This window comes from Camelus bactrianus, chromosome 1, assembly GCF_048773025.1.
Source record: "Camelus bactrianus isolate YW-2024 breed Bactrian camel chromosome 1, ASM4877302v1, whole genome shotgun sequence".
Lineage (NCBI taxonomy): Eukaryota > Metazoa > Chordata > Mammalia > Artiodactyla > Camelidae > Camelus > Camelus bactrianus.
In genome coordinates this window covers 47,811,800-47,827,883 of record NC_133539.1, presented here as the reverse complement: position 1 = coordinate 47,827,883, position 16,084 = coordinate 47,811,800, and the positions used below count along the sequence as shown (strand labels likewise).

Sequence of the window (16,084 nt, the reverse complement as noted above, 5' to 3'; positions counted from 1 at the left end):
CTAGAAAAGATTTTGTTGGTGCAACAACTACTGCCACATTTCTGTAAGTTTCCTTGTTTTTTACTTGATGGAGCCATATAAATATGCAGCTGTGTAATAGACAGGAAGAAGCTCAAGAAAACCCAAAGAAAAAAATGCTTTCTTGTTATTTAAAGTTTACAGAATCAAAGGAGAAATTCATCTCCCTCGTTAATCCCCATAATTCTTCAGCTTTTGGACCTAAAATGAGCCTTGTCTGGAGAGGGGAATGGGAACAGGTTGCATCCTATCTCTTTTCTTTTACTTCTTTCACAGAATGGATCAGTAGTCCGTCATTTTGGCTAGGGTGTGTATTGCAAGTATAAAACAATAATAGTTCTCTCATAAATTATATATGCAGTCTCTTAATCCTCATGACAATTTTATGTGAAGATATTATTACCATTTTACAGATGGTAAACTGAGGCTCAGGGAGGTTTAGTGATTTGTTGAAGGAGTGTTCAGCCATTACAGGGTGAGACTGAAGAAGAAGTAAAGTGGCTGCTTATGCTTAGAGGCACAAGCCAATGAAATGAAACAAATTAGGTGAATGGGTGACCCTACTTTGACTCATAGGTGAATGTGGCCTCGGCCACTCAGTTTCACAGTGGAGTTTGTATTTGATCCTTCATGGGCCAGAAAATCTTATCCTTCCTGGTGAACGGAGCCATCTCTGACCTCCCCACCCCCCAAATGAGATTTGTCTGCCCTTTCTTACATCAGCATATCTTCAGTACTTAGGCCATGCTTCCCTGTATTACGGTTATGTGTGTACATTTCAGTATTCTTGAGTAGATTGCATGCTTCCTGAAGGCTGACACTGCAGCTTCCTCCTGTTTGTATGCCTTCAGCACCTAGCACAGTGCCTGTTACCTAATAGCCCTCTTTAAAGATGAACCTAATTGAATCAACTGATTCAAATTAAACTGAACTACATTAAACTGAGTCCGTATTTTCCTGCACCAGTCTACCAGTACGCAGTCTTATCCTACTGACAGCAAAAAGCAAGCAAGCAAACAAACAAAAAACACAACTAAAGTATAGCAGTTTTGTTTTTATGTTAACAAAACTTGAGTTTTAAATAGTGTTCCCTATAGCTTGTCTTTTCTTATGATCTATCAAAGAAAAAAGTTGGATGCATAAAAATCGGCAATCTTAATTACAAAGACATAAATGCTCTTTAAAATGAAATTGGAATGTCTATCTTTGAAAACTAGAAAGATCAAGCGGCATGAATTCATGAAACTCATCAATGGAGTCTGTTTACAATTTGATGCTTTATACTTAGAAATGATTACTTTAATATGATATGAGAGACCTTGGTAAGCTCCCATGGTCTCTTCCATATAAATGAAATATAAATGTTGGAAGAAAATAGTGTGAAATCAGATATAATACTATAAATTTTTTTAAACAAGAAAAAAGAAAAGAAAGAAAACTTTATTCTACCAAGGAGCAGGCTGAATTTAGTTTGTGCTCTGAGTCATGCCACCAATGCAATCAGACTCTGTAAACTGCAAAGCTTTTGAGAGTGCAATGCTCATTTATCAAATTCTGATAAGAAGGGGTGGAGGGCATGGTGCTGCCTTGCATGATCCAGTGATTATCAACATCAGGAGAAGGTGGAGGATCAGATAACGTGTTGAAGGAGAAGAGGATACTATCCCTTATAAACATTGTACTGAACTTTCAACAGCATTCAACCTATTGAAAATATAAGCTAGTGACAGCATTTCGTTTTGTGAAGTTATTTGAGATTCTCAAAGAGTTGCTAACTGAGGACAAAATTTTTCCACGGCACCTGGTGAAAGAGTCAGTTTTAAATTGATTTGGCCGCAGATGGGTTTGATACAGTTTTTATACACTAAGATAGAGTATAACATGTCATTATGATCAGGTCAAGCCTCAGAGGTATCGTTTCTCTCCTAGGACTGAGGGAATATTCCATTACCCCCATGGTTTTGGTTTACATTTAGGCAGAGGATGACAGCAACTACATCCCAGGAATGAGTAAGCGTTTCTGAAAAGTCTGTGCTACAGGCAGAAAGTAGCTCTTTAGTGAGGCACAAGATGTCAGATTCAGACTCGGTATAATACAGAAACTATTTTTTTCCCATTTTTAAAATTGAAGTATAGTTGATTTACAATGTTGTATTAGTTTCTGGTGTACAGCATAGTGATTCAGTTATACGTACATTTTTTTTTCACGTTCTTTTTCATTACAGGTTACTATCAGCCACTGAATATGGTTGCTTGTGCTATTATAGTAGGGCCCCGTTGTTTATCTGTTCTTTACATAGTAGTTTGCATTAGCCAATCCCAAACTCCCAATTTACCCCTCCCTCACCACTCCCCTTAGTGAACCATAAGTTTGTTTTCTATGTCTAAGAATCTCCAGGAACTATTTTTGAATTACTACATAGAATATTGTTTTGTCTTGGAAGCTAGAATTTTGTTTTTATTTATTTTTCTCAATTTGTGAATAAAATGAAGCCCTGCTGAAGGCAAACAGGAGGTATAGTCTTTCTTTCACCTTTCTCCTCCACTTAAGTACACTATATTCCCTCTTGCTGTCATAACTACTAACTCTTCAATGCTGTTATCAGGACGTGGGGGCATGTACCCCCAGTATGTTAATAGTAGGGGCTGGATTCATTTGGAGAAATTAGCTAAAGTGTTGGAGAAATGTATTCGGTTTTGTATTCATTTTCAGTGTGACTGCTGCAGATTTTAAAACTTGCTACAGCTTGAGATGCCTTAGGTTTAATGTGGTTTGGTAAAGTTTAAGGACTTGCCTAATAGATTTCTCTTTTACTAGATGTAGGTGGTTCAGGGTCTTTGAAAGACTGAACAGATCCTTCTCGGTTTGGAGAGGAGGGGAGCTGCCTATTATCTGGAGGTCACTGTCATCTTGAGATCCAGGCTACCCCTACTGTTCAGGGGTTCCTTCTCCTTCCTTTTCCCCATTTATTTGATAATGTGTATATCTACCACACAGTAATGTAAAGACAGACAATGGGGAATTTACAGATTTATGCTTCAGGTGTTCCTTCATTCAGCTGTTTTACTGGACACCCCCAATGATCTAGGCACTTCTTAGAATCTATCTATTTTGAACACATTCCATGTACATTGTTCCTAGTACTAAAGTTGTTACAAAGATCTATCAAACATTGTTTCTTGTGTGGGAGAAGGTCATTTCAGAGGAAGTTTCCAAATGAGGTCAGTTGGATTTTTTCATGAGGACAAATCCAGTTGGGGGAGGAAGAAAATTCCAGGAAAGAAAAGAGTATGGGTATAGAGCAAGGTGCTTGAATGGACACAATACATTAGTCAGTTATCATCTGAGGCTATCATAGTAATGTTTGCAAATATTGTACTGGCCTAACTTAAAAAAATTTCTCTATGTTATTGATGTTCAATAATTTCAGTGAGTTCTGTTGGCTGTCTCTATAAACAAATTGGAGTAATTTAAAGATGTGTCATTAATACAAATGTATACAGTCTAGCAGTTTAAGTAAAAATATCAATCTGTTTTATGATGTGGTGTCTGGATCACACAAGTTCTTGATGAGGCTTTGAGGGGTAATGCATGCCAAGGCATCTTCGTCATTATACACTGAATAATTGATAGTTGATAATATGTGGCATTTATTGAGCATCAGCAATGTACTAGCTAGTTTACAGAACAGAGAACTATCAAGGAGCCCTGCCCAGTTGGCTCACTATCAAAACACAGTCTGTCATTTGCTAAGTCTTCCATGCTTCACTAAACTGAAAGCAAAGAACGCATTTCTGGAGAATCACTGTGGACGTGAATGGGGCCAGATTTCCTCTGCAGGTAGCTCTGTGGGTGTTAGTATTAGTCCCATAGGGAAGCAGTCTGTTCTCATGATTCTGGTAATCTCAGAAGATAAACTTGATAATCTAGTGTAGATCTGAAGTAAAGGCTGTTCTATCATTTCATGATGCTTTTTTTTTTTCCTGCTGCAACCTGTAATTGAGCCCTTACCGTGTGACTTACTCAGGATCAAAATATAAGTACATATGTTTCAGTCTAGTGTGCAAAAACAACAGTTGGATTCTCCAGGAAAAGGCTTGGTTTTAAAGGATTTAAATTGTTGCTTAAAATGCCTTGTTCCTTGAGAAGAAGATATGGGAGTTAAGATATTGGAGAGAGTTATGGATGAGGGCACTTGAAAATGAAATACTGTGGGTGGGTAAGGGGATTGAGGAGTATAAGCAGAGAATCTTGAGGGGCAAGAGGTTAAAAGGAGAGCAACAGCTGGCACAGTGGTTGGATAAGAATGGCAGGAATTGCTTTCCATGAATTGTTACTGGGTGGAGATACGTTAGTTTGCTAGGGCTGCCATAGCAAACACCAGAGAATGGGTGGCATAGGCAATAGAAATTTGTTTCTCATGGTTATGGAGGCTAGAAATCCAGGATCAAAGTGTTGATGGATTTGGTTTCCTTTGGGCCACTCCTTTTGGCTCTTCTTTGGCCCCCCTCTTGCTGCCTCTTCACATGGTTTTCCCTCTGTGAACACATGCATCCCTGATGTCTCTGTCCTATTCTCCTTTGCTTACAAGGACACCAATCAGATTGAATCAGAGCACACCCTCACAACCTCATGTTAACTTAATCACCTCTTTGAAGGCTTTCTCTCTGAATACAGTCACGTTCTTAAGTACTAGGCATTAGGGATTCAACATAAAAATTTTGGGGGGATACAGTTCACAGGTAGCAAAGAGAAAACTCTTCAAATATGTGTAGTTTTGCTTCTCTCAACTCTTGTTTATCCAAAAGGAACAGGAATATTTGGAAGGTGAATGGAGAATAGTAGGGGGGAGGAAGAGTCCCCATGAGGTTCTCTCAGCTGATGATAAAAATTTTCTTTGGTGAGACTGCTTTTCCTCCTTGAAAAGAAGAAAGGTTTGAGAAAGATAAGAAATGCTCTCCCACAACCCTCCCTCTTCATCTCTCCTGATTTGGTTCCCATCCTAGAATATTAAAAATTGTGAAATGATTTCTATTTCTGGGTCAACATGTCAAGGCTAATGTAAAATTTTAGTTCCTTTTCCCACTGAGGTTGACCAACAGGTTGATGGGTACATTTTTTTCCCATGGAAGCAAACAGTATCACGGCAGGTATAAATGGGCAAGAGTGAGTTAGGGTGCTTGGCAAGAGGCCTTTATACCCAGGCAGCATTGGTTTCATTTTTAGGAGACTATTCAGATAGAATTCACAAATTTTTCATGAGCCCTAAAACCAGATTATTTGGTTTACTCCTGGTCATATAATAGGTATTAAATGCACTTTATTATAGTCAATTTCTTTGTTATCCACTGTAATATATTGCTCAAGAAATCCTGAGAATATATCCTCTGGAACTAGAAAACCAAATTTAGTGCAGGTTCCAGGCTCTTGAAATTGTCATCATCCCCATAAAGAGGGTTACTATGAAGAATAAAGATTTAACTTTTAATAGAGGTGTAATGGCTAGAGAATCTCAATCTCTTTCAATGCCCCAGTCCCCTTTAGGTCAGTGGGATGCCACATTCTCTACTGTCACCATCAGACTTTCTGCTCAGGGTTAATAATCCTTGGTTACTAAAGATGAGACATATAATGCTATAAAAAGGAGAACTTTAGGTGAGGACAAGCATGGAGGGATAGTCCTGAAGTGGAGGATGAGAAAAAGGAAGAGACTACAAACTTAGAAAGAATAAGCATTAGGACTCAGTTTAAGATAATTAAACAAAGACATTTTATGGTCTGATTGAGATACAGGTACAAAGACAAGACCATGACAGAGACTGAGGGGATGTCTGTGCTCCAGGGGAAAATGAAAGACAGAAGAGAGGATAGGAAATGACCAACTATACACTCTAGGTCCATCAGGCACCTAGATGTCTTGAAGAAACTTTTTAACCCCTAAGTTATACAATAATGTGAGACAAAATTCAATAAATCCAGTCAAGTCTATGATCCCAGTCCCTTTAAGTCCTTGGCATGTAATGGCATGCCTCTTTCTGGGGGAAGATCCTGTGAGTGGGAAGTTGATGATAATAATTATTCATCACCTCCGGTATTACGGGGATTTTCTATCTATACGAGTTAGATACAAGAAGAAAGGTAATATCACTTTACACCTTGTTGAAGAAATTTCAGGCTACAAATAACAAGATGGTGGAGTGTTAGGCTGATGATAGAAGACCCCTAATATCACAACACAGGCTCCTTTCTTTTACATGTTAGATATTTTGCATTACTTAGTTGTTATATATATGGTAGAATAAAGAAGTTCTATGTATAAAATACATGAAGTCCAACAATAAAACAAACCCCAAAACTATTCTAAAACTGTTGTGCAGCTTTGATTACAGACAAACGTTGTCCCTGCTCTAAAAAGTTTTTTTTTATTATTATTATAACATTATTTGAGCTTACCTCAAGTAACAGAAGTCTGGCAATTTCATATGAGAGGAATATGATAGTAGTGAAAGTAGCAAATTTCATTTCAGAAACAAAAATTTATTTAAGTGTCTAAAATATACCAGGCATTTTCTGGATGTTATTGTGGGATGATATGAGGGGAAGATAATACAATTATGGGTAAGAAAGGTCCCCAGACTGAAAATTGTCTGTTGGAGAACATACAGGACAATTTATTGTATTTCAAAGGTCTGCAATTTGAGTTAGAGAGGAAATTTTAAGAGGTGGTTCTTTTGGCCACAGCAGGAAAAATGTGCTTACTCCTTCCTTTGAATTGCCAGTGATTCATTGCACGTCTGTAAGTGCTGTGCTCAAAGGTCAGGGTACAAGTCTCCCTTACATGTGTGAGGTTTTTTCCACCTTTGAACTTTTAAAAAGACTTTGATTACAGAATGCTCCCAAAGATCAGTGTGTGTTGTTTCATCACTTTGCATTCTACTAATGCACTCAATTTGGCTATTTGCAATGATTTTTGAAAGAGTTTTTCTTTGAAAGAATATGGAACAAGTTTGAGAGGAATCTGGACACATTGGTTCCCCTTCATTTTCTAAGGAGAAATCCCAGGAAATACAATTATAGGAAATGCCATCTAGTCTTCTCTGGCTGAGGCTAGTGTATAATTATTGGCAAACTATTGAGTGGATATACAGCCTCAATTCAGAAATGAGGCATCATATCTAAATGGGGGTTCAGTACAGAAAATATATTTGCTGATTTTTTGGATCAGTCTTGACAAATACGAACTTATAGCCACAAAATTCACATGTCCCCATATCTTTACCCAAGTGTGTCTCTTCTTGGTATCTTTAACCAGCTTCTCCCATTTTCTTGAACATCTCAGCCTCTGACTTCAGAGGCACACAAGGCTAAATAACTTCACTAGTATTTTCCATAACACAAAATTATATTTTATTGACAAATGATAACCCATTGTTAGCTAACTCCATCGAAAACAGGAAAACCACATATTCATTTAAAGTGCATGGACATTTCCCTACTTGGATGGCTGTTTAATGCTATACCCTAACAGGAAAAAAAATGAACTCATTCTCTTCTACCTTTCAAACTGGTAATTTTTGGTGACTTACCCAATACTGTCAACAGCAACACCATCTCCCTAGGACTTCAAGCTTAAAAACATGGGGTGACTTTTGCCCTCTCTTTCCTGCCTCCCTCAGACCCCTGAAGAACTAAGTTAAGCCACCCAAACTTGTATTTCTTCCCCTACATTTACTAGTATCTTGTGATCGCATTTAGAGATGCCCACTCCCACACGTTCCTCATCAAGACCTTTCATAGTCATTTCCTTTTCTCCTTTGGCACCACCCCAGTCCTCGTCTCGGTTGTTTGCTCTCCGCATTATTGCAAGTCTTCTACAGCTGACCTTTACACCTTCATAAGCTATCAGGACACCCAGTTCATCTCTTTCTCCCATAACATCAAGATTCTCCCCAGCTCAAGGGGCTACTCCTCACTTTCTGCTGCAACACTCTGAGAACTGGCCTTCCCGCTTCTAGTCTTGAACTCCCCGTCTAGTATTCGCATGCTTCTAGAGCAATCCGTATGAAGCATAAACTCAGTCATAGTGCTTTACGGTGTAAGGCCTGACTCTGGTTTCCCACCATCCACAGGATACATTCATTCCAAATTGTTCAATACAGCATTCAGGGTCCACCATGATCTGACCCCCACTTCATTCTCAGTCCTTTTGAACCTTGAAACTCCTCCCCTCCTGGCCCACTTTGTGCCCCCAAACTCCAGACACAATGAGCTACCTACTGAATATCTCAGTAGCTCCATACTTTTCCTTTTTCTAACTGAGCATTCTTACCCAGAAAGCCAATCCTGATTTTGTTTACCTGGCAAATGTAAGGTCATCTTTCAAAGCGCTGTTCAAGTGCCATCACTTTTTTGAAATCTTTCCTAACTCACCTCCCTCTTTGGAGCCTGAACTTCTTTCAGAGGACCTTGATGCACCAACTGTTGCTTAAAAGTCCATTGGTGTGGTGGAAACTGTATATTGTCTCCCTTAGTCTCCTGCATCTTCTCTGCAATCTCTCCCGTTAGAAAGATTGAAAAACTAGAAACCGTACTTAGATTCTGAATGTGAAAAAATATTGTTTTGTTTTGCTGCTACTATGCAGGACATGGGATGTGAGTGAGCAGAGGCAATGGGCAGCATCAGTGTTCCTGTATATGGAAACCATCCTCATGGGTAACTGGAGGGGGTTGTAGCAGTGGCATCAGGAGGCTGCTGCCCTCTATTCTGCAGCTTCATAGTGTGAGGCTGAATTCAACTGTCCCGTGTGGCCCCTGATTCGGCCCTTCTATCTGTTCCCGGGTTTTTGTCAATATCCATTTCCCTGCATTATATTTCTTTGTGCCTGACGTACCTGGAATGGTTTGTTTCCTACATTGAAACCTGATACAGTCTGGCTCTATTGAACTGTAATCCCTGGAAGGCAGAAACAAGATATTTTTATTTTTATATTCTTAGACTCTACCATCGAGCTGTCTCTCACCAAATAAATGGCTGATTCACTGCATGAGCCAATAAGAGTTCCAAATTACACATCACACTAAACATAAATTTCACCCTGATGCTCCAACTTATCTTTAATGCTCTCCTTCCTTATCTGGCCAACATTGTCTCCTCCTGCCCTTCAGTCTAATAATTTTAGTTGTGACACTCTGTATACAGACACGTGTCTCGCCCGCTTCCTCAATCTCTGTTCTAGTGGCTGCTGCAAGTGTCTTCCTTCCTCTCAACTCCCATATACCACTTCTGGCAAGAAAAGACTATAAATCATAGGTCATCATAAATAATCTCCTGGTGTCCAGTAATGTAAAGAAAGTATGCTTCTAATGCTTTCTTGCATTATGCTTTGTCTCTCTATTGGTTAGGGATAATTTTGGCTACAAGTAAAAGAAAATCCAATTATAATTACTTAAACTAATAAAGATGAAGTTTAAGTCTTGTTTCATAATGAGAAATCTGGAGGGGAGTGACTGCTGGTTTGGGTTTAGTAATTCAAGAATGTTTGGGCAGCTTCACACGGTTCTCTTGACCTTTCCCTCATGGATGCAAATGACACCCCCAAATCCAAGTATTGTTTCTGTATTCAAGGCAGAAACAAGGGAGAAGGGAGCCAGAACCAGCCCTGCCTATGCCTTTTATCTAGTGGGTTTCTAGGAACCACTCAGCACACTTCAGCTTTCATGTTGTTTATGAGGACTGAGTCAGATGGCCACACTTTGCTATAGGGTAGTACAGGAAAGCAAATTTTCAGCTTTGATAGTAGAAAGAGGAAAGGTGGGAAAATGGCTAGTGGCTAAGCCAACCCAGAGTGAATACCTTAATTTATAACTCGTTTAATACCATCATTATTCTTTGGGCAAGCTTTAGCTTCATATTTCCACCATCTCCAGAGGTGCTTATCACAGGGCTGCATACCTAGAGTCTAAAGATGGTCAGTTATACAGAGGACAGAAATTCCGTAATGAAAACCCCACCGCTGTCTAACATGGAGTAGATTGGAATAGATGAAAACACACTGACCAGGTTCACACAGAAGCAAGAAAATGAGCAAGAAGGGTGTGAGCTGCTTTCAGAAACATTTCAGTATTATCAATTGCGAGGCACTGGCGTCTTTCAACATTATCATCTTAACAGCATTTGCTTTCTGTGTTTATTCTCTTATACTGACATCACTTCGAAAGTGGCATACCATTGTGCATGCTGGTAGGTACAAGTATTGTTTTTTATGTTTATGAACTTTGTCTCAAATTTAAACATGTTTGTGAAGAGCAATGAGATGTTGGTTCATACAAAGTTATTTAAGTGAAAGGGGGAAAGTGGGGTTTGAAAGATCTGAGCCATTGTTTGTGACTAGTACATGAGTGCTGCAAAGCTGAAAAGTTCAATCAGGAAGAGCTGAAGTCTCTCATCTCAAATTGACTGTCCTTAACCTCGGGATCAACCATAAGAGGAGCAGATGACGTATTTGTTTAAGATTTCCCCTTCCTGCTATTCCTCGAGTATTTTTATCATGAAATAATGTTAAAATGAATCCTGAGGCAGGGCCGAGGGAGGTGGCTGAGACAGGAAATCCCCAAAGTATACCTTAAAGAGGAACAAGAATTGCCTTTATGACAGAGTGGCCAAACAGAGCTGAAATGGGGAAAAGGCTTTTGGTGGATTGTGTACAATGATCTCAGGAATTTTTTTTTTTTTAGCACCATCAAACAGATTCCCCTGCATGCCTGTCATCCAGGCCAATCAGTACTGTCTAGAGCTTTGGGACTGCCCACTTACTGTAGGAGGGCTCTGCTCAGATTATTAGAAGAAGTGCTTCAGTGATAATCACACCCTTTCCTCTGGTAGAAATTAGGTATTACAGCCTTTGCTAATTACAGGCTAGTGGCTCTGGTGCCCTCCCAATGGTAAATTGCTTTGAGGTAGCAGCTGGAAATTGGGGTAGTAAAATAAATCCAGAAGAGGCTCATCAAGCTTTTCTTACCCATAAAATGAAAATAAAATATATTTTCCTTGAAGTTCTATGAAAGGAAAAGTTGGAAATATAGCTCACGTTGCTTAGTAAAGAAAACTTTGCTATCAAAACACCATCACATCAGCTACCGTTAAAACAAAAATGCAATCAAGAAAATTACTTGAAATGTGTATGTTTACTTCTAGTTTTGAAATTAAAGTAGAACATCATGTGCCTTTAGGTTGCCATTCAAATTCTCTCCTCCTCTATTTTGTCTTATAAATGTAGTGGCTGATAAACTTCTGTCCTTAGAAGTAGATTGAGTACCCCCAAACTGACAATTTTTTTTTTCCTTTTTGTGAACCTCATTGCTTGTGTAATGCCTGGAAATCACAAACACATCTAGTTCAACTTCTTTATTCCATAGATGCTTATTTCTAAGTTTAAAACTCTCATACAAAACCTCTGCTGCATACTATTGAGCTACATTACTTGCAAGTCATATTGTCCTAGAATGAATGAGTTTGAACACTTAAAAGTCAACTAGGTGTAATAATTCCTCATCCCAGCCAGGTCCTTTTCATAACACATCCTTGACAAACCCTGTTTCAGCTCGGGATTTGCTGACTCAGTGCTTTGTATCCTGTTTTGGATAGCTGGCGTACACAGCCCTTCCTTATATTTATCCCCAAGGCCCTGCTTTCTACATTCCACCTGCCCACTTCTGTCTTTTGCAACAACACAGAATGTCTATTCTTTGAGCCAGGCCAGCACATCAAAGATGTGAATGTCAACTGACAGGTGAAAGCGGTTCTCCTGGAACACAAGCCTTTACATTACAGCAAAGTCCAAGTTCTGTTCTGATTGCCTTTAGTTCTTCCTTCCTTTCTCTCTCTGGCTGACCTCTTTTCTTCTTTCTTTCAACTGGAGAAAACAGGATTAGCCCGGGCAACACAGGAAGAGAAGTGTTGGGGTAAGAACACAAAGTGCTTAACCTCTGCTGTGTCAATCACGGAAGAAAACGACCCATTTTCTTTACCTACCTCCCCCTGCCCTCTTTCCGACCTCACGACCCAGATTCTTCCCATTCTGTGTGTTTATGTGTGTATAAGAGTATGGTCATTTCTGATCAATTTCTAGCCCCAGCCTTGAGCTCCATTTTCCAGTTGGGGAATGATAGGAACGAGTGTCTAGGAAGGTTACTTGAATCTCAGTTTGGGAAGAGGAGCCTGGCTTTATTTTCACCAGGTGGGTCACAGTGCAGGGTGAGCTTCGCGCTCCAGCCGCCAGGGGGAGCGCGTGCTCGCCGAGCAGGTGTCTGCGCGTGGGCGTGGGCGTGGGCGAGGGCGAACGGCTGCTGCGCGCGGCGTCTCCGTCACCTAGGGTCGTGCGGGTCGCGTTCCAGGGCATGGGCGACAAGTATGCTGCTCTGCGGAGGGCCCGGCTGCATCTGGATTTTATCCACGCCAACTCGTGAGTGCCCTGGGGTAGCCATAGGGGAGGCTTTCACACGAAAGAGGAGATTTTTGTCCATCTCCTAGCGAAGTACCCCTTAAAAAAAAAGGAACTTGGTACTATTGATTTATGGAACTATTTATTTAAAGTGTACATGGCTTTTAGAAAACTTTAACGAAAAAGTGATGAAGTTATATATTCTGGGTCAGGTGCTCTTCAATTACACCGAGCGGTAGGAAGGCCCAGGTTTATCATTTAACAAAACTGTTTTAATTGTAGGTCAGCGCAAGCCTCTTCCTACCAACCTTCCTTATCTCTAGTGATTTCTCTACCCCACACACTGACATTTTAAAGATTAAAGTTGCCCTCCAGAGAGTAATTTGTATTTATTGATTCCAGCCTCGGTTGCATCCTGAGTCTTTCTGAAAATGTAACCTCTCCGATGATAGGAATCTCACATCTCACATTTGCTTGTTACTAGGGCACTGTTTCTCCTCTGTCAAGCCCAGATGCCTTTTGGCTACTCTTTAGGTGTTATTTCAGATTTTCATTTTCACATTGCAGAGGCAGGTGACGGAGGTTTTCTCTTTCATGTCATTTCCAACCCAGCAAAGCGTGGCAGTGAATGCTGTGTAATTCATAGTGCTATGCTGACTTTTTGGAACCTTTTAGTAATTTGGATTTATTAGGAGTAATGATTGATAGAAAAGATGCAGCAAATTTGAAACCACAGAAATGGAAGTAAAAAAACCTGGCCTTGCTGCTTGAAACAAACAGTATGTTTCTTACAACAGAATAAAACAGACAATGTTCAGCAGATAGTTAGGTTTTTATCTCGTTATCATGGAGAATGATTTCACGCTGGGAAGGATGGTACAAATAGTTAAAAGTTAACTGAGGTAGAAGACAGACGAAGAAATAGCAGTTTTGAGTGGGTTGAAGAAAAATTATAAGCTGAGTGCTGAAAGGACTGTGAATTTTCTTAGAAAAGTTCCCCAGACTCAGTTTTGTATAATTTTGGCAACTATTGCTTCCCAGCCTCCTCCGCCCCCAAACTGCCCCCACCCAAGTCACCCCATTGTCAGTTGGCCGTCTGGTACTTAATAGCAGAACAACAAGAGCATGAAGCAACCGCCACAGAACCAGATACAGATTGGCATCTTCTCAGCCCTCCTTGGTAAGATTTTTGAGACTTGCCTCAATAAAAACAGGAGTGATTTTTTTTTTTATTCCTCCTATGCTTGACTCCCACGTGGAATCCATCATCAAGTCCTCTTCACACTCTTGTGTCTCAGTTCATCCATTTCTCTCCATCTCCATTGCCTCTCTTTTCTGGACTCCACACCGCCTCTAAACTGGGTTCTCTGCTTCCCATTCTTGCTCCCCTGTAATCCATTTTCCTGAAAGCTGCCAGTGTGAGCTCTTAAGAATGGAAACCAGATATGCCAGTCTTCTTGAAACACAGCAGTGGTTTCTAGTTGCATGAGGACCAAGTCCGAGCTCCAAACCACGGTGTAGGAAGGGCTGCACCGCCTGGCCCCCCCGCGTCTCCGCATGATCTCCCCGTCTGACCACAGCCAGAGTGGACTGGACTCCTTGGCTTTCTTCTGCTTCAGGGGCTTTGTGCCTCCTCTTGCTGGAGTTTCCACTTTGGCTTTTCATGGATTTTTCCTCATCCGTCAGGGTTCAGCCTTCTATGAAGAGAGGGTCTCCCTGACCCCCACTCCCTTCTTCACCAGTTGCTCTCTCCTGTCACTCCCTCTCCATAGCACCTAAACACAATCTGTGTTAGCATATATATATGTTTGTTTGCTTTATATTTTTCACATTCCCCACAAGCTTGAGCCCCCAAAGGATAAAGACCATGTCTGTCCACACTGGCATATAGCATGCAGGCAGTAAAAATCGCTTGAGTGAAATAGTACAGGAACTTGTAGGCATTTTTTTGGTCAAAATGATTGCAGCAACTTTCCTGAAGAGTTGTTTAGAAAGGCTTGTGGTTTAAAGTGCTACTTTAGTAAAGCATATCACCTACACTTCTCTTTTGCTCTATTTTAGATTTTTAAGCACTTTCGTTTGAGTGCAGAACACCTTTTTGCAACAATTGTATTTAGTAGGTTTATTTTAATTACAAATTTGGAAGCTAACTGGAGTCAAGAGATCCCTCATCAGCATGTGTTTATAGTTTAAAATTCCAAAATAAATATATATATGTACTTTTTTACCTAATAATTTTTACCTAATAACCTAAAATAATTTTTTACCTAATATCCTGTGCCCTGAGGAATTTGGAGTCTTTGAGACATTGCAGATGATTATTCCTCCTGTACAAATGAGCAGATTTTTTTGATAAATGGGTCTCTCTTGCTTCTGCTACCTGTTAATATTTGTACCTAAATATACGATGAAAATTGTGTCCTGAACCTTCCCTTACTGCTGTGAGAAGGTTGCTGATCAAAATATCCACATCAGGAAATGAAAAGCAAGTGTGGGACCCTAAGAGCGGCTTGATTCCACCTATAGGTGACCATTCAGCCTTCAAAGTGTAGATAATGATGACTATCTAGTGGGTTCCATTACCCAGGACCTGGCACCAGGGGTTCAGGGGAGAACCATGTAATCTATAAGATTATTTAAGCAGCAGGCTTTTACAAAGTGAACAGATTCCACAGAAGAGTACAGATTAGTGGTGGAAACAGGAGTGCCCCGCTAGTGTCACTGCCTGCAGATGGAGTCTTAGGGTCTTTTAGGGAGCTAGGATTTTGTTGTTGTTTCATTTTTTTTTTTTTCTGGAGGGGGAGGTAATTCGGTTTATTTATTTATTTTTAGAGGATGTACTGGAGATTGAACCCAGGACCTCATGCGTACTAAACGTGTGCTCTACCACTGAGCTATACTCTCCCTCCCTAGGGGGCCTAAGATTTTGATCAAGGTTTTTCAGAAATAATTTGGCCTTAAATAATACAGTTTTAATGAAAAATTCTGTGAGAAAACTTGAATAAATGCTTATAAAGCAATTACTAAATGTCACAGTTTGCTCTAAGGTCCAGCAAGGTCCCTAAGTCTGTTTTCTCAGGAGTGGACAGGCTACTTTGGCAATAGTGTTCTTAGCCCTGGCTTTGTGATGGAGCACACATACTTCAGAATCCTGACCGTGCTGAGACGGTTGTTTCTAGAATAACTCCCTAATTGATTCTCTGTCTCGAGCTGGAGAACATTTGTCTGCACGTGTCTTGAACCTTTTATATTGATTACGGAGTTGGTTTAACTTTGGTTTTCCCTCTGTTTCTTCATCAGCACCACTCACAGTTTTCTGTTTGGAGCACTGGCTGAATTGCTGGACAATGCAAGGTAAGACTTATCTGTGAACAGAAGTAATTCAAAGGGACAAAGGGACTTTATGACATTAATCACATCTAGTTATATTTAGAGATGAAAAGATGATGTCATTTCCCACCCGCTACCTGCTGGAATGCTTTGTGAACTGATTTCCTATAAAATCAAGATCTTATAGGAAAAAGAACAAGTGAGAGGAGGGCTCATTCATCTTTATTCAGTTTGTATTTGTGATCAGACTAGAAGTGCAGGTAAATTGAACATCTGTCAGTCTTTGTGTTAATAA

The 16,084-nt window shown here is 40.1% G+C and overlaps 1 protein-coding gene across 1 annotated transcript in view; it reads left to right on the top strand.

Annotated features, from left to right (window-relative positions):
• The first annotated feature begins 12,349 nt into the window (after positions 1-12,349).
• MORC1 (MORC family CW-type zinc finger 1) overlaps positions 12,350-16,084 on the top strand; it is a 144,006-nt gene continuing 140,271 nt past the window's right edge. Inside the window, 2 exon segments of the mRNA XM_074363136.1 lie at positions 12,350-12,480; positions 15,760-15,813. Coding sequence (XP_074219237.1) covers positions 12,416-12,480; positions 15,760-15,813 — 119 coding nt within the window. The 5' untranslated portion in view covers positions 12,350-12,415.